The sequence below is a fragment of the Mixophyes fleayi genome, chromosome 4 (genome assembly GCF_038048845.1).
Source record: "Mixophyes fleayi isolate aMixFle1 chromosome 4, aMixFle1.hap1, whole genome shotgun sequence".
Taxonomy (NCBI): domain Eukaryota; kingdom Metazoa; phylum Chordata; class Amphibia; order Anura; family Limnodynastidae; genus Mixophyes; species Mixophyes fleayi.
In genome coordinates, this window is record NC_134405.1 from 223,872,275 (window position 1) to 223,896,242 (window position 23,968).

The window sequence follows — 23,968 nt, forward strand, 5'->3', positions numbered from 1 at the left end:
CATTTCTTTCCTGGTTGCAGGGGATCTTACAGTGATGTAAGTGTCCCCATCCATAGAGCATGATGGACATGACACTGATGTTGTTCATAGGTCATGGCTTATAGTGACCAGCACTGAGAATTATGTCAAAAGAAAACTAGCTGGCAAACAGCTACGTTGGGCAGGCTGATAACCTTAACGGTGCCCATGCAGCATAGACCAGAAGCCTTCTCCAAAACAGGAAGGAGGATCAGTTGAGATAAATGATGGACAATCATGGTTGCCAGCAGCTGTGTTACGATTTCTGCATATTTCATGCCTCCACCTCTCACTTCAACCGTACCACAGGTAGCTGCACAAAAATGTCAGTCGCCCAATGGCTGATAGTAGCCACATACTTTCCCCACCACCAGATACTATTGTTAGTCGCACTGTCTATGTATCAATTGTTCTCCACACCTAGGGCTAGATTTACTAAACTGCGGGTTTGAAAAAGTGGAGATGTTGCTATATGCAACATCTCCACATTTTCAAACCCGCAGTTTAGTAAATATACCTCCTAGAGTGTAATTTCATTTAATCTTTACCATCTTTCATGTCATTGTATGTTGATCATTTTGTATTCTGATGCCTTACATATACGGTACTATATAATGTGTTTCTTTAGAAATAAAGGATAATATTAGCGTTTCCATTTCTTTATCCACTACATGCACCTGCACATGTTTTCATGGCAAATAAAAACATTTTAATGCATCAGTTATAGTTGTTCCACAGTGACAAAAGGAAGGAAATTCTGTGTTGGGCTTCAAAACCTTAGTTACAACTATCTTCCTTCGTTCCCCACCAAACATGCATACATGTAAGTAGAGGGAAGATGATGATTATTTTTATCTTTCTTTTCTACATGACCCAATATCTTGTAGTGCGTCTATGCTACATAACATAAATCAATATAGTTGTACCAGTATATGATGAATAATTGAGTTCATACCTCTTCAGAAGCTCCCACTCTCCCAGGCAGTGGAGTATTTTTGCAAGACAATGTTTTGCCCACTAGGACTAAGTCCAGTGTAGTTTCTGGCATACCTCAGTTAAAGCTGACAAATTAAGATCAAAAGTGTTACTCTGTGATTGCAGCCATGCACATTTCAGTATAATTATAACTTGCAGTCTCTGGAAGAGAATTCCTCCTTTCTTTCTGCACCACTTATCCCATTATGACTATAAGCTATGCACACAGTCTGTTTATCTATAGTATACATATTTGCTGCGGTTCTACAATTAACATACTTGTATCTTCGATGTTATCACTTACAGAATGGTCTCTCAAAAACATCATTGTAGGTACAGTAATGGTAGGACATACAGGAGTTGCTTAGCTTCAGATGACTATTGCCATCGTTTCTTAGCAGGACAGTTACTGCACTGATGATCTACAAACACATGAAGGTGTTTGTGTGTACAGCACCAGTACACATACATCATTTAAACTGTATACACTTATACTTTATGCAGACATTAGAATTTTACACAGCCTTTTACAGGCATTAGCTTTCCAATCCATCTGTACCTGAGTGGACAGCTGCCGTAAATTGCATACTTGCATGCAGTAGTAGTTGTGTCTTGATAATGGGTGTGTCTTGTAGTAAATCTAGATGTATTTCTCTATACACCAAAGTCTACAAAACTTTGTACAGCAGCAATCGGAGACTTGTATCATTGCTGTCCATCCATGACGAAGCATTGTTTGGGGTGTAGGACATCAACAGGTATTATACACTCTGCATTTGGATTCAGGGAGGTGTACATTTTAATTTACAGGCTGTTGATCTCCACTGAACACAAAGTAGTCAGGTGGGTGGGGATGTCTAGTTGTTGTTGTGTTTGTTTTGTTTTTTTTTTAATATATATATATATTCGCTTATCTGCTGCTGATTTGATTTGTTGCTTTCTTTTTCCCCTACACTTTCATGTGTTTGATGCTTTGGGTGAGAGTATTCAGTTAGGGTTTTGAACCCCATCAACAAATTTGTTTTGTTTTTCTTGTGAAACAGCCCTAATTGTTGCATTATACAAACTTTTTGACATGCAAAAATATACATGCAGATAGTGGATAAAATAAGGTAAATGCCAATATATTGCTATTTAATAGTAGACTATGACAAACAGCCATTCAATATCCATGGCATTGATTCTGCCAGTGTCTGGAATTATTCAGGAGGGATGCAGCATTATTCTTCCACACTCCATTGGTGTCTGGTGGAAGGTAGCTAACCAAAGCCAGATTCTCCAGTAAATTCACAACTCTGGTGCCTGAGAAGACCCGGACATATGGATACCATTGATGTCTCTTGCCGTAAACCTTTTGGCAACCATACATGCTGTCTGGGCATTGTCATCCTGAAAGACAACCCTCTCATTAGGAAAGGAATGTTGGAACATGGGGTGATAGTGATCACTTGGAACAAGTGACAATTAGGAAGGACTGTGCCTTCTAAGAGATTTACTGCACCCAAACCATGCCAGGACAGTGCATCCCACAACATTACAGTACCACAATAACACTTCAGTTTTGAAGTAGAGATCTTTAGATTGACACCACATGTGCGCTCGGAAGTTTGTCGAGAACATGATATCAACATCCTCTGTTGTTCATTAGTCCATTGGCTCTTCTCTTTGCACACTGAACTCTAACATGCATTGTCAACTGTAATAAGCAGTTTATACACTGCAACAGGACTGATATCCTGCTTGTCTGATTGTTTTTATTAAAATTTGCAGTCTTTTGTCTTGCACTTGGAAATTAATGCACAAAGATTGCGGGATCTTCAGGTTTGCTATTTCTTCTAATATTGCCCTTTGCTTATGTAATTCCCTCAGAGTTCCATGCACACGACACCTTTAGATAATGTTGCACATGAAGCTTAAGCAATCTGAGTCATATTGGTAACTGAAGCTCCTGCCAAATATACCCGAACAATTATCCCTCGCTCAGAGTCACTGAAGTCTGCTCTTGTAGCCAAGTTTTTCATAAGTAGATTAGCATTTTTTGTTTTTTTTGTTCAATTGGAGAAACATGGCTTCTTTCACAGTGGGCGAGTTATTTATTTATTTTCTTGAAACCTGTCACAATGGGGCTGTGGGAGGTGTGTGTATGTATGTATACAGCTCTGATTAAGGGCAGATGCTTCGGGAAAGTATATGCTGCTGTTACTCCTTCAAATTAAAGATGTAAATTAAATAAAGAGCATAAATTTTCACTTAAGTTAGCATTTCTTCAATTGCTGCTTGTCTTGTTCTTACCTTCATTTGGTGTATTGTTACAATCCTTCCAAGAATAAAATATAAAATCGCTGTTCTATATGCCAATAACGGCATGTACTGTTTTTTGCAAGCTGATCCTATATAATAAGGTCAGTGTGTTTGACAAAACTAGAGAGAATAAATGGGCGGTGGTAGATATGGAGAGAATACTTAAAGTGAGGGCTAGACCGCAGCTGTGAAGGATTGGTGAGATCCTCAAAAGGTACAAAAGGCAAAAAAAGACACACAGCGCTGAAACTAGCAAACACTCTAGTATTATATTGTGAAAAAGACAATAACATGTAAAAACATTTATTAGTATACAATGTTATAGACAATTGCACATGGTCTCATGTGTGTTTGGTGGTATGGTTATAATCCTGAATTACTCATAGGTGGCATGTTAGAGCTATCTTTCACTTTTTTTTTCACATTTGTTTTATTATCGCATGTGTGAAACCTGCACATGGAAGATTAGCTTCTCTCAGATTTGTGTGTCTTTAATAAACAAAGATATATATTGACAATGGCACCTTCCAAACATTAAATATTAATCTTTGATGCTATTATATAACATGATTTGCAAGCCATGTCCAGCAATTCCTCTGTGAAATTCAGTGAGTGGAAGATGAAATTATTTTTAAAATCGCCACGAAAAATCTTGTTGCAAATTTAAGATAACCGTCCATTTCAAGTGTTTTCCTCATTGCAGGAGCTGTCTGTTCTGAGAACAACATTTTCATGTTTGTCAATGCAAGCCTCCCCCCAAGCTTGTGCAGATTCTCATCGATATGTTCCCCCCATGTTAACAGGACTCTGTGTAGTAATCTTTCAATTCACCACAAGAGGGCACATAAGGACTTATTCTTACAGCAAAGTGGTAGGAATTAAAAATCAAACGGCTTTTCCATTAAAGGGGTTTTTAACATTATTCAAAAAAAGCTTACTTAATCCCCTCCCATCCCAATAACAGTAGTTTTCTCAAATGAGAATCCCCCACTATTTACTGTATTTTTCAGGATCTTGGTGCTTACATAGCCAGGGCCTCTCCACTACATCACAAGGCCCAATTGCAACATTTTTGGAAGTGTTGGGTTCCCCCTATGCATTAGCATTAGGGTAGGAGGGGTTTTGTTAAACTTCAGTAATACAAATACAATGTATTACAGCATTATGAGGTCTATTCATGATCTGAAATTTATTGAGAAACAAATAAATTGTTTTTGCCATAACTCATTTTCACAGATTAAGGGTAATCGCATAACCGCAAAACAGCAATACTGTTATTATAGCAGAGGAAGTGTGTATAGTTTTAGTCATCGGTGGCTCCAGAGTGTCATTCCTACACACAGATCTTATGGGAGAGAGTGTTTTGCTTCAATCTAGGCACGCATATTACATCTGATCAGGCAACTGTCTACTACCAAACTGATCCGATATCATCCTGTGAGTACTACAAAGGGACAACCCCCAAATGGATTTTGACTATTATTATGATAGCATCTCTCTTTGTGTAGTCATTGGTGAACCACAATAAAAATGCCCCTTGCTATTTGGTTGTTTGGCCTGATCAGAGGGCTAGCACAATTTAGTCTTCAACGACTTTGCAAGATGGCCATAAATCGGTTTATTGCTTGGACCAGACCACTCTTGTGTTTAAAAACAGTACATTATTTTATGCACAGCAAATATTAAAAATAAAATCTCCATTCTCTTAATGTAAAGGGGGAAAAAAAGTTAGTGTTGGGTGACCCTTAACAGATACTGTAGCATTTCATCCAAGATTTTTGTATACTGTGTTTAAACCAGTTGTGCTTCATCTTTTGCCGCAATAATTTCAAAGGTTTTTGTGGCCAACAATTAAATTATTGGCTTTGTTAGCTGCCATTCACTAAAAAACAATTTCAGAAAGTCACACTATGCCGGCTCACAGCAAGCAATGCTTGTTGTTTCCAATTATAAAGTTCCTGCCAACTAACTTAAGTCAGACCATCGCATCACATGCCTTGTAGAATAAAATATAATTTTACGCACATGTTGAACAAAGCTGGTGAAACATTTTAATCTTTCAGTTTTGCAATTTCACATGTCTATAATAAATATGTGCAGTTTTCAAACTACTGCACAAATTAAAGAAGTATATATATTTATCTTTGTATTGTGTTTTAGATACGATGTATAGCTTTTTAATAAAAAATTTTTTTAACTGTCATTGTTTTTGGATGTTGTGTTTAGTTCAAATTTCACTTGTAATAATCTGGATTTGTACAAGGGTAATGCTGCAGTGCACATTGACCTTGTAACCCTTTGTGAGGGGTATTTAACCTAATATAATTGCTGATGCTGTTTCTTTATATACCCGCAGGTTACAGGCGTTGTTGGCAGAGCTGAACTTCTCTCCTCTATTTTCCTGCTTGCTGCATTTCTGTCATATACCAGATCTAAGGGCCCAGACAATTCCATAGGTAAAACAAACAAATTACTGTTGTTTTAGACTGTCCATGGACTTTCCTTAACACACACAGTAAGTTAGTGGTTTTAAAGCCAAAGGTATCACAACAACAGATGTATTTAGCTACACTGAGTTACTAATATCTTCTAATATTATTGAAGATTTGGCATGTGTTTGTGTTTAAGCTGTTGTAATGTTTGCTTTTTGTGTTTTATTGCATTTTTCTGCCTTCTGATTGTTTTTGAGCTCTGATCATTTACTGTATATTTGTAGTATACAAAAGCATGCAAGACCACAGACTGCTTCTACAGGGAGCTGGTAGGAGAAATACATCTGGCAGAAAGGGAATGTCCATACTGAACATATGTTGCTGAAATGATGTATTTATTTACAGGACCACATTATTTATTAAATATTGGCAAGGAAGAGGAGTACACATAGAAATGATGAAGTCTTATCCAGGTGTTGTGTTTGCAGATAGTATGCCCTCCTTGCTATAAAGGACGGAGGGTTTATGCCAGGGGTCAGGAAACTTTTTTATCTTTTACCCCAAAATATATTTAGATACGCCGACGTTACCCCCTTGATTTGAAAGGAAGGAAATCATATATTATTAATTATTAAAATTCAAAATTTTATGGACTCTTTCAAAATTTCTTTGAAAGCTTCAACTTCAAAACTTCGGATTTTGGAGAAATGATGTTGCTTCATTTTTGATACGAGAGCATCAATATTGGGGTATTTTGATGTCAAAACAATTTGGATACAGTCTTCAGCATCCAATCAATTTCTCTGCTTTGTTTTTATGTTCGTTTAAAATGGAAAATCCTTGTTTGCAAAGGTAGGTTGTTGCAAAAGGCAGCAACTTTTTGACTGCCTCCTCATGTGCAATTTTGAATGCCTTTACAGCTGTTGACATCCAAAAATATGACAGATCTGCTTTGTTTTCAAATGCAATACGTGCTTCATTATTGCATTGAAGCTCAAGAAGTGCCTCTGCCAACCCTTGAGGCTCTTCTGGTACAACAGTAATTTCACATTTAAAGGGGCCTACAATCCAACTGACAGCATGTGAATCGGCAGCATTACCCCCAGGAATTTCATTTTTGCCCCATTTGGGGTAATTTACCCCTGTTCCCTGACCACTGGTTTATGCGGTTTCTTCCAAGCTACTCGTTATGTCCAGAAAGACATACTGCACATAAGGGTTTATCAGTTGCTGTAGCAAAAACATATTGTTCACTGTCAAAGATTTTGACTTCATGTGTGTTTGTTTACACAGCATTTTGTTCTTTTAACTGGCAAACATTGTGAAACTCAATCATTCGTTTTTGTTTTTGTAGCGTGGACTCCTATTGCTACTGCTGTGTTCCTTGTTGCGGTTGCAACTCTGTGTAAAGAGCAGGGAATTACTGTTGTTGGGATTTGCTGTGTCTATGAAGTCTTCATTGCTCAAGGGGTAAGGTCTGTTTATTTTTAAAACTGCTAAAAAGGTGAACAGTCCTATGACAAAGAGAAAATTCTATAAACGCCACCACCCCCACCATTCTATATTTTGCAGTATTGTAAAAGTAAATACTATGCATCTCAATATTTTTTGTCTGGTCTGAGATCATTTTGCAAGCTCTACCTGTGGTGCTACCCATGCTCTCTAGATGTATAATTATGTGAAAAACTGCCTACCTGTTCCATCGGACAACCTGAAAGCAAATTTGCTAAAGCACTTAAGAATAACTGCTCGTTTTGCCCTCATTTTGTGAAGTAACGGAACAAAACAGCTGTCTCATTAATATTTGATGCTTGTCCACTTAAACCTTTCATGACATTGCTTTTCAGTGCCTTTGGGTTGGTCGTTTGCCCTCGGCAGTACCTGCATTCATAATTGCGTTTAATGCTCACTTAAATGTCAAAATTGCACATCTATTTTTGATCTGTACATTTTCCGCGTGGTGGGTGCAAAACCCAAGGGCATCAATTTTGCTTCTGCTGGCAGCCTCATAGTCTTTCCACTCAAATTTTATACTTCTCTTCAAAGCACAATGTTTGTGAGCAAAGAGCTCCTTTTGTTACACAATATGTATGCTACACAAAGAGGGAAAAGATGAAGTCTGGACTGTTCACACATCTCTATTGTGTACACAACTGAGCCGAATAGGGCTCTATACTGATGAACATGAGCCCTAAATAATGTGATATTTGTAATATAATTGATTTTTATACGTTGTTAGGTACTTGTTAATTATGCCTGCACCAGATGGACTCCCCATGCCTATGTCATTAAGTCTCCATTATCCTTTCTGTAACCCAGTGTTTGCCAAACTGTGCGCCACCTCTCCCTGGGGTGCCACGGCCAGGGCTGGTGATAACTAAGGCCGGGGGCTACTTGGTAGTAATTTTGGCTTAGGAATGCCTTGAAAAAATGATGGGGACCCTAAGGGTGCCTTAAACTGAGAGTTTGAAATTTGCTGCTCTAACCTAAATTGTCACCACCCCCATGTTCTCTGAGCGTTCTGCCGCAGACGGCTTTCTCTTTAAGACTATTGCGGATGAGGGGTATGGGAATACTGGAGTGCTACAGCGAAGGAGCTCATACTCCATGCCAATAACCAAATTACTAGTGGGTAGGGTCCATGTGATGCCCTTAAAATTAACAAGTACCCATTTATTATTTTTTTATGAATGTGTATGTAGAATTCTATGTTTTTCTAGAAATCCTGAAGCCTTTCCATGTGTTAATGCTTTGTCTCTCTTGGATTTCAGTACACATTACCTGTGCTGTGGGACACATCTTTACAAATACTGTTAGGTAAAGGTAGCATACCATACTCCCTGCTTCAAACACTGCTTAAACTTGTTGTATTGATGTTCAGCACATTGCTGCTTGTTGTAGTCCGTGTACAAGTCATCCAGTCACAGCTTCCAGTCTTCACCAGGTGAGCTGAGATTTCTAAATGGTGGTATTTTTCCAGTAATGTATTTGTTTCTGTAATGAGTTTATTACTTCCAATGTGAGCATGATATACAAAGGGAGCTACAGCTCCCACCTCACCCTCTATAAACACAGCATGTTGTAGGCATTGTGCCAAAAGATTTATAGGTTTCTTGTATGAAATATTGCATCTTTTCTTTTAAGCAATGATGTTTAAATAGAAAACCACTTTCTAGTGCTTTATATCTTACACTAAGTAAAGAGAAATCTTAAAGGAAGCTGCTGTACGAAAACATAACTTAATGTAATACAGATTAAAAATACAAATAAAAAAAACCCTAAAAACAAAATAGGGATTACATTTGTACTGCTGTTGAGAAATACGTAACGTCTGACATTTTTCTTTGGCTAGATTTGATAACCCTGCTGCTGTCAGCTCAACACCTGCAAGACAATTAACATTTAATTACCTGCTCCCTGTGAATGCCTGGCTTCTCCTAAATCCGTCTGAACTGTGCTGTGATTGGACAATGGGAACTATTCCTTTGGTTGAAAGTTTCCTGGATATCAGGAATTTGGCAACAGTGGTATTTTTTTGTCTTCTTGGATATTTGGTGATATTCAGTATCCGATATTCAGGCGAGTCATCCAAAACTGTGCTTATGGTAAGTTGCTTTAGAAACTAGTTTGAATACACTGTAAATATTATTGTGAAGTTTTATATGGTTCTAAAGCAGTGGCGGATCCGCCCCGATCGCCCCCCCCTAGCAGACACTTGCTGCCGACGGCTGCACAGTATGTGCAGGTCCGTCTAGCCGTGACAGGCAGGGACAGTGTTCTGCCCGGCTGCTCTGATTGTGTTTAAAACACAATCAGAGCAGCCGGGCAGCACACTGTCCCTGCCTGTCATGGCTGGACGGACCTGCACATACTGTGCAGCCGCCGGCAGCCTAAACTGTTAGAAAGGGGCGGGGCCTAAATCGCCCCCCTTAAATCGCCCCGGGTACAGTAGTTTTCTAGATCCGCCCCTGTTCTAAAGTAGTGTTTATGAAACCCTTTTTGTTTTCAGAAATGGTGTTTTAGAAAGTTGTTTCATAAGATGAGCATTAGAATAGTGAATATTTTCTGTTTTGCAGGACTCAATAGCTTGTTTATGCCTTCTAATGTGGGTTTTTACTGTACAGAAAATGCCTGGGAAAATGGGAAACATGTGGCATACAAGGTGATGCTGACATGAAACTCTTAAGTAAAAACAAAAGATAGTCTGTTCTGAAATAAACAATATTTAAATCACTATGTGTCAACAAATATGTAAGTATGAGATACAGATAATATAACTATATTGGTGTAAGCTCATCTGTCAACATCAAGGCATCTCCTGTAGGCGAGACCCTAGTCTGTGTAATAAGTGTACACCGGATGTCACAATTAAAACCTTCTTAAGTCGTCTCAATTCCCCATCTTGATAAACCCCTGGACAAGCTGATTCTCCACATCACCTGTGCAGCAAAGCTTCAAATAGACCGCAACTGAAAAAACACGCCAGGAGATGGTTAACCGCATATGGTTCATATACCGGATGGAATGCGTTACCAGCCTTCAGAACAACAAAGTGGCCTTATTCCACAAAATTTGGGCCGCCTAATACTCTCACCACATAACACACCTGCCCCCCCCATTTAGTAGCACCATGGCAACAGTATACTGGTCCGCTAGACTACCCTGGAATACCTCCAGCCGTTGGCAGTTTCCTGTCTTGCGCTACTCCACGCTAATCATGTTAAATGTACCCTAACTGCATAACTCCTGTATTGCCATGCCTGCTTGTCTGTTTTTATACCATTCTTAAAACTTTTACAAATAAAGAGTATTAAAAAAATTCAAACAAACAAAAACCTTCCTGAGTCTCCATTTTGAAACTCTAAAGGGCATACCGTTTTTATCCCAAACTACTTGCCTAATAAGAGATTAACCAAAATTGAATTAAGTTTTATTCTTCTGTTTTTGTTCATTCTTGACTTGGAGATTCCCTGTTTTTAAAAGTATTCAATGTTGTTCTCTTCCCCAGGGAGACTAGAAAACAAAAACAAAAAATTTAAGTACTGAAATGTCAAGGTGGTGCTTTGAAAAAGGGGCACTGTGTGATGGTGGTTTATACAAAATTATATATGGTGCTTAATAAAATGTAATAATCTACTTATATATTAGGAGGCTATAACAGTCTCTACTGAAAATGTAATTAAACATCAGGTTTTTGTTAGCTTCCAGGGTACAAGTGGTATCAAGACGTGTGTGTATATGTATGTATGTATATATGTGTGTATATGTGTATATATATATATATATATATATATATATATATATATATATATATATATATATATATATATATATATATATATATATATATATTATACACACATATAAAATATAAAAAATATATATATATATTTTATATTTTTTGTATGTGTGTGTGTATATATATATATATATATATATATATGTGTATATGTGTGTGTGTATATGTATATATATTATATTGCAATTTTCAATAAAGATCTTATATGGTGGGTCTGGTTTAAGCATCCCACTAATCTTAAATTTCATTGTTTTCATATCACTACTCAATTTTTCGCAGGGACTGTGCATGATGGTGTTGCCTTTTATACCCGCTTCAAACCTCTTCTTCCCTGTCGGGTTTGTAGTCGCAGAGAGAGTATTATATGTTCCAAGTATGGGATTCTGCATGTTCGTTGCTCATGGCTGGAAGAAATTATCAAGCAAAAGGTGGGCATATACATAATGTGCTGTATTGTATTTGGAGAAGAATGTAACTTTATCTTTTATTTGTAATATATTGAGGTACATAGGCTTGTCTGTAAAATAAGGATTTGAAAGATTTGTGCAGATTAGGTTAAAATTACTTCCAGAGGCTTATGAACAGTTTTTTTTTTTGGTTTTTTTTTATTGTTTTTGTTTTTTTTTATTTTATTTAATCCTAGCAGTTTCTTAAATTTTCCCTGAATCTTACGTTTCCTGACACAGCGTTTCCTATGCTTAAATATCTATAATATAAAAGCCTAGTCCTGATATAACTTTCTACTTTTTTATCAGGCATTGAAACACCTGCATGTTCTATTGTTCCTGCATGGCTTGTAACTCTCTTACAGCTTCTCATATGGAAGTACCCTTTTATAAATTTGTAGAGACTAACCCAATTGACTCGATGAAAGTTAATTTAAAACAACTTGGGTTTTTTGTAGGGCTGTGCTATCCATTCCAGGTGAACGCTTTAGTATTGTGCATACCTTGTCGGCCATGTTCCTGTTTCTTTCTGAATTGTTAGTTTTTTGAGTGATATTCTCTCCACCATTTTTACAATTTTAAATATAAAGTATATGAATCTCTCTCCCAAACTAAATTGTCAGTAAAGCAGCTCAAACAATAAAATATATTCACACAAACATTATTTACTGCTGTTCTTTCTTGCTTGTTCTTGTAGCTTTGTTGTCGTTTAGCTGTCTTCTGGAAAGTTGTGGTCCTGTTTTGAAAATGTGCAAACAGTACAAACCCTTAATGATTAAGCTCTTTAGAGAGCATCCTCATGAACACCACTCAATATAGAGATCCTATCCCCCACAAGCGGCCAATTCATGATCTCCCCAGCCATTTCATCACACCGCAGCGGCCAGTTCATGACTCCCCTGCACTCTGCCTCCCCTTTTGCGCACGTGCACACTCTGCCCCCATTTCTGCGCGCGCACTCTGTCCCCCTGCATAAACACTTCTTACTTGTCTTCCACCGGCAGTCTGCTCCCCTCACTGCAGCTCCTCACTGACACAGCTGGGATGTGATGATGACACCACGCCCGACAGCCAGTGAGGAGGGATGGGAGGAGGGAGCGACAGTGTAGAGGAGGGGTGGCTCATTGTGTTCATATTCAATAGTAACAAAAAAAATGAAAACCTTAAATGGTGGCGGCGTCCCCCCTCCCAGCGCCCAATCAGCCTGTTGGTTTATTTAGGCTCTGTTTACCGCAATGTATTGTTTATTTTTCTGTAAATGTGTCAATTAATCAGTTCATATTTTTATACAACATTCGTTTGTCATTTTTGTCACTCCTGTTCTCTCTTGGCTGGATACATTTTTAATACAGGGTGTTTTATCAGTGCCAGATTAAAAATTCCACTGTAAAAATTCTAAGGGACTTGTACTATGGGTCATTTATATCATTGAGCAACTTACTTGGTATGTATCATTTGTTAGATGCAAACTATAATAGAATGTATATAATGGATTATATTGGTAATTTGTTAAAGGATTTATCAAATATATTTAAAGCATGCAGCTCTAAATAGCTGCAACCCACCATGGCATGAACTGTTTAAGCCTTAAGCATTCTTGCTAATGGATCTCATACCTGAAATATGTATTTTTCAGTTGAATTGGTCTTTAAAGTAGTTATTAAAAGTAAGAAGGTTGTGTTGGGCAATGGGGGAAAACACATTGGAGAAATCATATCTAATATGGATGTAGCTTGTCCGTTGCAGAAATTAGGGAGTGTGATTGGCCTGTTTTTCTGTCTTTGGTTATGACTTGCCAGTTTTTTGGCATAGGTATGCATTTAAAACTATCAGGCTTATATGCAGTATAAAATGTTATTCGATGTTCTAAAATAAATTGTGTGCTTTGGGGATGTATCCAAATTTAGTTATTTTTACATATATAATACTTTAATTATAACGCATTAGAAACCGCGAAACAGCATCCAGTTGCGTGACTGTTAACAACTTCAGATTAATAAATGACAATAGAGATTTATGTGGAGAAATTACCGGTCACTGGGTGAAAAGGCTAAAGAGTCTTCATTATAGCAGGGATGTTCTGTTTTGTCCAAGCCAGCTGTCTTGTATAGAGCAACAAATTGAATTTGTGGAGTTTTGTATATAGTACATTCTAATTCTAATTAATATAAATCAGTTATCTCAATGTAATTTAGTCTGGAAAGCAATATTACATCCTGTCTGTTTTGTATCATAAGTATATAGATAGCGTAAACTAATTTCCTTTTTTGATTAAAAATTAATAAAGAGAACAGTAGTTTTAACAGAGCAGTTAACCCCACAGCCGACAGCATCTGACTCAATGCACTCCGTTACATTATCTTTGCTAAATGGTATTGCTTTCCATTTACATGAATAATATTTCCTACAAGTTTCCTGTCTGTATTTGCCAACAAAAGAGATGGAGGTACAAAGACATTTGTTTTAAAATGCTTCATTAATCATCATTTTTCCATAATGGCATTTTTATGTGACTAGTGTGGGCGATCTCCCTAGTTCTTCAGTAACATCCGAAAACAGAAATGGGGGAAAAAAAATATTGCTGCTGCTCAATGATTTTGTGTTACACAGACCTGACCTCCAAGGGCTTCTTCCTACAGTTACTTTGAGGCACATTGCTGAACAGTTTAAACAATGGCTTACAAAATCTTTTTTACAATGTGTGCTCATGCATTTGGCATGGATTCCTTTGTTTTCACTGCTGAAAGAGTGCCGCTTTTATTTGCACAGATATTATGTTTGTGGACGCATGCACCTCAATAAACTGTGCTGGGGCTTGAGGTGATGTATAGTAAGCAAGCAGCAAAACTCACAGTAATACATTAATATTATACTGAGTTAGAGAGTACCTTCCCTTTAGTTAAGATATACCTATCCTTTGTGATACCTGGTTCTTTTCATTTGATTAACTCTCTGTGGCTGCTGACTGTTCATACTGTTTTCCTAGGATAACCATTTCAATCCCTTTTGCATTTGAAATGTAACACTATTGTCACGGTTTATGGTTTGGAGGTTTCTCAAATTATGAAATAGTTGTTTGGCATTTTCTTTGCAATTGCAACAAACAAGCATGTACATAACTGTTTCAGGGCTTTCATGCATTTTTCTCTTTTGTACTGGAATTTGACATGAAAATCTCATGGAAACACATGCCCAGTTCAATTTTGCTGTGCAACAGTCTATTGAGTAATTTTATCGGTCACACGGGAAAAACAGTTGGACACATGAAAAGATCATAGGCCCCGATTTATTGTCTTTTTGGCCCATAGATACTGTGATTTGCAGTCTAGTCTAAATAGACTTAATTGGTCAGCAGAGTCATAGCATGACATTGGACATTTTTGCGATGTTAGTGACACTTGGAGTTATTTGTGAGAGTGCTGGCACTACTTTGTTTCTAGTCCCCTTTCTATTTAAGTGGGTGCTATAATAGAACGCTAACACACATAGCAGATCTACCCTCTTCTACAGTGCTTTACTTTTTCTGGACATTGTCGCTTGACCCTCGGTGCAGTTTGTAAAGCACCTGTGAAACTTGTAACTAGTTAGATGTATTTGAAGCTTCAAGTGTCAATGCCTGGAGCTTGTAGAGAGCTGTAACACTAATTTAGGGGAGAGAGGAAAATTTCCTACAAACCCTTTCAAGAAATTATTTTGGTCCTATTGCTGCATCCCCTTTATAAGGAACAAAGTTTCACAAGTGAAATAATGCCCCAAATAGAGTAGATTAAAACAACAGATATAACTTTGGCATGCACATTAGATGGGCCATAGGTTTTTTTGGCTTGTTTGTGCTATTGAATCTCTGGTAAACTTTGTGGGGATAAAGGAATGCATTGTGCATTCCTATTTGACCAACGTGGCTGATATATTGGTGGTGTTATTTCAATGTGAACACCATCTATTCTTCTTTGACTCATTTTTTTCTATTTCCGTCATGGCTTTAAAGATTAACTTTAACTTCCAGATACTTGATTTGTACTGTAGAAACTGGAACTTCTTCTAAAATTAAACCATTTAAGAATGCACAATTTAAGGCCATGGTTGTGTTTCAGATTACACAATTCCCCATAGGAATCCCCATAGTTTTGAATCACACAACCTAAAATAAAGACTTTTTTTTTTTTTTTTTTTTTAAATTAATTTTGTCATTGGTTGTGCAATATTGTCAAGTTCACAATACATTTCCCTGATCTGTTTGTAATAATGGTTGCCCCTTGGATCATAGCTTAGTGTTCATTCACAAATATGCACATTTATATTTGATAAAGAAACACTGCATGACACTGGTTTTATTTTTCTGTCTTCCATTGATTTTTAGCAGCAAATTGAGAAAGCTATCTTGGATATTTTTAGCTCTGGTGCTGTTCACTCATGCAATGAAAACCTTCAACAGGAACCGGGACTGGGAATCAGAATACACTTTGTTTATGTCTGCTTTGAAGGTAGTGTATTATTCCTATTATTCCCTGTAATGCTATTTTTAAATGGAGTTATATACAAGACATAAATAGGTTTTCCCAATGTAATTTTGAAGGTACAGACAGCTGGCATTTAACATTTCCCCTTTGGTTTTCCAGATTATAAAGTTCACAACAATTAATAAGAGTTGCTAGTGGAAATAAAGTCTGGTAACATCAGACAAAACATAGAAGTAACATTGAATAAACGTTGAAGTTGCAAAAAAAAAAAGTACCCTTTGTGCTCCTTCGGGGGGAAAGCAATGTGCCGCTGGATGTCCAACTGCACATATTACCGACTATTATCGTAAGAAATCTGCTCATTTTCCTGTGCACCTCCATGGGGTATAAGGGAAAATGAGTATAGATACATCTTCATGGTATGCCTTCAAGTACTATTTTGGAGGGACTCCATGTGACATTACTTCCAAACGAATCCCCACTTTTATGTTGCCAAAAATCTGTACAATGTACTGTAAATGTTTTCTATGTTTGCACATGAAACATCCTCAAATTTGTAAGCCTCTAATCTCATTACTTGTTGTGTTTTTAAACCATAGGTAAATAAAAATAATGCTAAACTTTGGAATAATGTTGGCCATGCTCTTGAGAATGAAAAGAATTATGTGAAAGCATTGAGGTTCTTTAAGCAAGCTACACATGTACAGCCAGGTAAGTGGTTTTCAGATTGTTTTGATGTTTTAAATAGTACTGCTAAGGCAGCGGTAGTGTATCTTTGTTCATTTGTTGTATGTTTTTTGGGTGTGTGTGTATGTATTAATAATATAAAAAGAGAGACCAAACAAGCTGTAGTTAACCACATTGAGATTAATTGGTGAAGGGCTGATTGATTACTTTTTGGCCTGGGAGCACGTACTAAGATTTGGACCATGGTCCTTCATTGTTATTTTACAATTCTTTAATATACACGTTTAGCCCACATATGAGCAGCACTCCAGTGTGGTGCCTTCCAAGATACTGCACATGGTAAGAAAATGTTCTTGATCTAGACGTGGCTAAAAACATTTTGCAAAGCGAACATGGGTATGCTTAAAATTGTTCTGAAATGTGGTTTATTTATAATTAGTATTGTCTGCCCTTAAAATTATAGAGGAAAACCTTGGTAGTAACACCACTTCTGGTTAGGAGCAATATCCCTGAGACACCTAGAAACCCAGTCTTAAATGTAGCACAACACTGTTTTTACAGTGTTTTCACATGTTTGGTTTGTTACCTCTGTCTAGGGTACCACTCTATCTACACTAACATTGAAGATGACCATTTGTAGTTTACCAATATCAACATATAGCATAATATGACATGGTGGATTTGTGTAAATAAAATCTGTTCCTAGTTATCGATAAACTATTTGCAGTGGACCACATTTGGCCCTTAGATAAAAAGAAAATCTTCAGAAGTAACGTTTATAGGACAAAATAAAAGCACGTAGATCACAAACAATTGTCATTTCTTCATAAGACAGATAGAGGTATTTTCAGATAATGAAAACATTTACATGAGGTTTATGATCCGGCTCTACACATCCAGTAAAGCCACAAACGGTTCTCTATTGTGTTTTTGTTCTTTTTAATAGCATCAGGAAACACTGAAATATATTTTGTAGAAGGTTGTTGTATTAAGACAAAAGGTTCCAAAATTGTACCAACAAACGTAAAAGAGAGGGGTGTACGCAACATCCAGAATTCTCACTGGAGGCCTCCCTGGTGGGTCTCTAACATTTGGTAATGTCTAAAAGGAAAAACATTGTTTTTGGAAATATTTGAATAGTGTTTCACCATGTTGTAGCAAATGTGTAATTGCTGATTTATTTTATTTCCTGAATGCCAGAGAGCCTTAGTCATAGAGCTGTAGGCAGCTTCATTCAGATGAAATGATAATGCATGTGCAGAAGCAGTAATGACCAGTGTTTGTACTGAATCACATCAGCACACTCTCCTCTGTACCAGTCCTGCTGCTTTCTCCTCATATGTGGCACAGCATTTGAAGCACGGAGACCATGGGTTCCATTTCAACCAGGGCAATATCTGTGAAGTTTCTATGTTCTTCGTTTGTTTGTGCAAGTTTCCTCCAAGTTCCTCCTTAAGTTCAAAAACATAGTTAGCCACTGAAAAAATTGTACCTTAGTGTATATGTGCTTTTGTGGAACATACTTTAGACTAAGGGCAAGATTTACTAAGCTGCGGGTTTGAAAAAGTGGGGATGTTGCCTATAGCAACCAATCAGATTCTAGCTGTCATGTTGTAGAATGTACTAAATAAATGAAAGCTAGAATCTGATTGGTTGCTATAGGTAACATCCCCACTTTTTCAAACCCGCAGCTTAGTAAATCTAGCCCTAAGTCTCCAATGGGGCAGGGACTAATGTGAATGATTAAATAATCTCTGTAAAGCACTGTTATTATGGTGGCACTATATAAATAACTTATAAAAATCATGTCCCAGTCTCCTCTATTGTGGCTTGGCTACAACAACAATCAGTATAAATATTTCTCCTGCCACAGAATAAAAAATGCAATGTTAAAAAAAAAAAAAATGCTTGAGCATTACCTGACCCCCACTAGAAAAGTAGTTCAGTAGTCTACTAATTGCTGCCCCCTTTAAGCTTTAAAAGTCTATCTTTGAAACTGGAAACTAGTTGTAGTTAGAAATAATAATAATAAAAAAAAAGTTTTCTTGTTTCATACCAGCTAATCCTTTAAGTCTGCACTTAAGTCTTTGATGTCCCATTTTATCAGACTTGCTTCAGTTCACTTTCTCAACTGTCAGCTTTAAAAAAAAACAAAAAAAAACACACAGTTGGATGCATTTCATTTGTAGTGCCCAAAACAAACAACATGTAAGTTTTTCTATTTTCAAGCTTGTGGTTTGTTTCAAATCTTGAGGTTGCTTGTGAACTGAAGACCCCACAATGAGGGATGAACTGAAAAAGGAACTTGCTGACACCTTTAATATAATGCATATTAAACATATCTAATTTTTTTTTTTTCCATTGAGACAGATAATCAAATTATCGGGTTTACATTGTTGTTCTTGGCCAAAAGAGTAGTCTTTCATATACATATATAAAATAAAAATGAACTGTGAGCTAACTTCAACCACTTACAAATTAGACATGTTGTAAATTCTTATAGTTATTTAATTTCATAAATGAATCACAAATGCGATTAGTCAAAGAAGTTTTCAAAATATAGCTGCTTGAAGTCTATAATGTATACAAGTTTGTAAAGATAAACTGTAAAGATTATTTTTTTTGTCTTGCTGCTGGACATAATATTCCCTGCCATACTATCACCAAATAGTTTAAGCAGAGTTGACTGAAGAGCAATTTTGCAGTGGTTTCGGTCTGCTTTGTCGTCTAACGACACAATGGGAGTTGCAGTAATAAAGCAATGTTACAGGTGAATACAGGATAGCATTTATCTTCTGTGTGATTACATTTTACATACCCACTTATTTAATGCAATCACAATATTTGTTTTTAGCTATCTTGAGTGTAGCCCAGGGCTCCTTGGGTGGACCACTTATATCACTTTACAGAAAATGGTAAAGTTGCAAAAGCTGTACCTTTGTACATCTTTGTGTTTTGACGCTTGTAGAACAAAAAATAATGTAAGCGGCTGGACCTGAACACGCACATTTTTCGATAAGGTTTTTCTTCACGTCAACGTAAATGTTGCCTAGATCATACAGAAGCCTTAATGCTGTGCAAAATACAATGGAGTTCAATGGGAATGTTTATTAAGTAGTACACTTTCTGTAGAGCAGCTTTTTCAATGCCATTGTTTACAAGCCCTAAGAACATACTATTTACATTCCACCCAAAACAATTTAAAGTGTTATTACTGTGATGGTTTGCATCCATGAGTATTTTCTTTTCAGATGATATAGGTGCTCATATGAATGTTGGACGGACATATAAGAATCTAAACCGAAGCAAAGAAGCCGAAGAGTCCTATTTAATTGCAAAGTCACTCATGCCACAGGTAAAGAAATGCTATGGTTACATTAGTGCAGTTATTTTCTGTCATTGATTTATTCCATTAACCCCTAAACATAGCTTGGTGCAGTATGTGGTAATGTATAGACATTCTTGCCTTTTACATATCCTGTGATTGCACTACTGAGTTATTTCACTTTTCCTCACTTCACCTTTTTATTATAATTGTAAATTGAATGATATTCTCAACATTTTTTTAATGGCTGCATTTTTTCCTGTTTGACTTCTCTACCCTTAGATTGCTAAACTGGTTTCTTGTTTTAAACCCAAGCTAAGTAATGCAAACCTTATCATGAGATTTTAGAACATGGTAGGCCTTTGGACGAACCATCCTCTTCTTTTAAACACATTTTTAAATTCAGAAAGTCTGCATCATGTTTGTTTACCCATGGTTTACCCCTACCAAAATATTAAGTAACCTTACTCCTGGCCAATAAGCTAGTCTTCAACTTTAGATTGAAACAAAGTGCTTAAAAACCTGAAAGACGATTGTCCAGTTAAATGACACTTGAGACATTAGCCTACATATATCGTATAGGTACTTGTTATAGCCCTGTCAAATTTGTCAGGAGTTTTCCAGTTTATCTGAGTTTAGTTGGAAGTCCCCACAGATGTCCTTTAACTAAATGTTTCATTGGTCCTGGGTTATTTGATGAACTACAGGTTTTCTTTTCAAATAATAAAATACAGTGCAAAATACAGATGTGCAACGGATCATCTGCTTTCATGGTATAGTTGCATACGTTTTTTTTCACATTTTGTGGATGACATTGTTTTTGAAAAATATTAAGGTATATGTGCCTTATTTTAATGATTACTTTTGTATTGTGTATATATTATATATGAATAAACTGAGTCACACTGCCATCAGTCTTACAAAAATATAAGTTTAGTATTGTGTGCATGAAATGTGTTGTGAGCAACAGGTCAACATGCATAGCCCTATTTTCTCTATACACTCTGTGTTTTTTGTTTTAAAAACAGGCCTTTGAGCTATCCTAGAACTAAAGTGATTAGCTTTGAAAGTAGACTTGTCTGAAATTGTTGTCAATGATAATGCTAGCTGTGGCACAATTGATGAAAGCTCCTGCCTGCAGGCCTTTTACAGGCTTTCAGTCCAATTTCTTTAAAGCGGCATATATGCACAACTACAGTGTACATGGGTGCTACAATTGTTCAAATACTATGTCATGATTTATAGAAATCTGATTGTGTGACGATGAAAGGCCTACTTGCTAGAGCTTCCATCAATAAATAACTTCACAATAGATGTAATATCTCCATTCTTCAGCAAGGACTTGGCAACCTCTTATTATTTTGCAATTACGTGTTATAAATGTCTGGTTTGTGTATTTATGAGTGCTCCGATTCCTGTGGACCCACACTGGACCACAAACCTCAAAACATGGATATTTTTTATCTTGCAGAGACTGTTTGTATAAACCTACCCGTCAAATCATTTATCAAAAAAGAACAAAGTTTTTTCTTATTTATGCTTTTCCATTTAGTAACTTTAAATAACCATATTTAAAAATATAATGTGGTTACAAGATGAGAAAGTTGTGATCCTTTACTATATTAACGTTCTTAATTCAGGACCACAGTGTTTTAAAAATATCCGGTATAATACTACATGTTTCCTGCAAGAGCAGATATATAGAATATCCAATAATGTATTATGGTAATAAAATTGCTTTTTAAAATAGTCTCAATTTGTAGACCTTGCAGTCTAAGTCAGATAAGCTGCAGGAAAAAGTAGATGTAAGTGCCTTATGGTGAAAGACAATCCAGTTATATTGTGGGTGGCATAGCTTAATATGTAGTACACGCAGTCTCACTAGTATGTCTGTTTATGGACCGGCGTACTTAGGGAGATTATTATTTATTTTTTTAACAGATTTTAAAAAAATGTTTAAGAACACATTTCCTTATGTATTATTTTAATTTGTAATTAAATATATTAATTTTTAGGTAATTCCAGGAAAGAAGTATGCTGCTCGTGTTGCCCCTAATCACCTGAATGTATACATAAATCTTGCAAACTTGATCCGAGCAAATGAGTCTCGACTTGAAGAAGCTGATCAGTTATACAGACAAGCAATAAGTATGAGGCCAGATTTTAAGCAAGCTTATATTAGCAGGTAAGGCACTTAATCCATTACACAAGGGAGAGAGATCTTGTTCTGTAGCCAAAAATAACAAGTTTTTCCAAATTGTGTTCTGAAGTCTTTTTTGTGTGCATTTTATACATTCCATTGATACAAAATAACTAGAAATGATTCATTTTATTTGGATAACAGTCCTTGCAGCTTTCCATAGACTATTGTTGAATTGTATAATATGTATCTGGCCTTTCAAGCTAATAGCAGATTTATAGTATAGATTGGAAAACCCCAAGACAATACTAAGAACTTTGCACATAAACTGTAATTCGTGTTCTGCGTGTAATATTTGACTCATTCATTGTTGTAGTGAACATAAGTAGACACAGATAGCTACACATACTGTGTATTTCCGCTAAATATTGATAAATCCATGGGGCCAGACTTTTTCTGAAGAATTTAACAAGGGTTATAGAAACAATTAAATCTGTTTTGCATGCATCAACACAAATATAGCATCAGGTATTTGATAGAAAAGGTACCTAATATTCTCTATATATCATTATTATATGAGCATAAAAAATATAAAAACATATAGAAAAACAAGCTGAACTATAATTGGTATTTCAGTCCAGTAAAGGTGAACGGCTACATGGAGTTAAACTTGTGGTATAATTGGTTATAAAGCTGTCTAGTAAACCCAAAATGTAAATTGGTTTCTTGGAGACAAATTCAGAAATAGATTAATACAACAAAATGTGAAGTGTCTGAGTATATGGTCTGCACTCAGAGGTTAGATTTTCCACCAAGCCCTGCAAATGTAACATGGGACATAGTAACTCCAGGGATATTTGAGATTAGGGCTAGGATTTCTTACTTTGTGACTTCAGCGTATCATCCTGTACATGGCCTGGGGAGAGACTCCACAAAAGATTTATAAGGTCACCAATAACGGACACACGGGCTATTAATATAAGGTTCACAAAGTCTACACATCTGATTAGTAAAGATATTTGTTAGAAAACTAACTGTGTGTTTTGCATTTCAGTTTGACTAATAGGAAATGCAATTTTGTTTTCAACACAAAACAAGAATACTCATTTCAAGAGAAAACAGTTGTTGTTTTATTATTAAAAAGGTAAAAAGAATCAATATATGGATCTCCACTTTAGAGCTGCTGGTAGCTACCTATGGGCAAAAATATATATATAGAGATCTTGGTGTGTCAATCGAATAAATTATACACAAACGTGTACGGTAAAATACATTGTGTACTACTTGAAACCCATAAGTCATGTAGTCCTCAATGGACAGATATAGTACTCATAGTCCTCATCCAGGCGGACATATTTATTTATACACACACACACACACACGACCCATAAACAATGGAGTTCACACAATATGGGGCAATAGATGTGAAACAGTACTTATTATCTGGTAAAAAGCAACCGAATTTCAGGAAAACAGTCCAATGATAACATGTAAAAGTTCCCACTGATACCATTAACGCGTTTCGGCTCACTCCTAGCCTTTCTCAAGATAGTGGGTATAAATGTACACACTTACACTTTTTACTTTTACATGTTATCATTGGACTGTTTTCCTGTATTCGGTTGCTGCATGTTGATCCATTTAGCCTGACCCGGGAAGAGCTTTATGTATTATATGCGCTTGAAACTGCTCACCAGGTACGAGTCCATTTTATATTTTAATAAACGAAAATCTTTTTATCTGAAGATAAGGCACTGTGTGTTCTCTTCTTTCCTAACCCTTTTACACACGATCAGAGCCGTGAACCTATGAGAGGGAGCCGATTACCATTAGGAGTGGCCATTTCCCGAGACGCCTGAGTATAGGAGGTAGAGGGAATAACGTC

The 23,968-nt window shown here is 36.5% G+C and overlaps 1 protein-coding gene across 3 annotated transcripts in view; it reads left to right on the forward strand.

Moving 5' to 3' along the window:
- Positions 1 to 23,968, forward strand: part of TMTC3 (transmembrane O-mannosyltransferase targeting cadherins 3) — a 46,511-nt gene that overhangs the window by 9,833 nt on the left and 12,710 nt on the right. For 2 of the 3 annotated variants that reach the window (XM_075209371.1, XM_075209372.1), the window contains exons 4-12: positions 5,651 to 5,750; positions 7,081 to 7,196; positions 8,498 to 8,670; positions 9,079 to 9,331; positions 11,305 to 11,453; positions 15,832 to 15,955; positions 16,531 to 16,642; positions 19,870 to 19,973; positions 21,959 to 22,128. In XM_075209371.1, coding sequence (XP_075065472.1) covers positions 5,651 to 5,750; positions 7,081 to 7,196; positions 8,498 to 8,670; positions 9,079 to 9,331; positions 11,305 to 11,453; positions 15,832 to 15,955; positions 16,531 to 16,642; positions 19,870 to 19,973; positions 21,959 to 22,128 — 1,301 coding nt within the window. The remainder of the gene's footprint in view (positions 1 to 5,650; positions 5,751 to 7,080; positions 7,197 to 8,497; positions 8,671 to 9,078; positions 9,332 to 11,304; positions 11,454 to 15,831; positions 15,956 to 16,530; positions 16,643 to 19,869; positions 19,974 to 21,958; positions 22,129 to 23,968) is intronic. The other variant, XM_075209373.1, reaches the window with a different exon arrangement.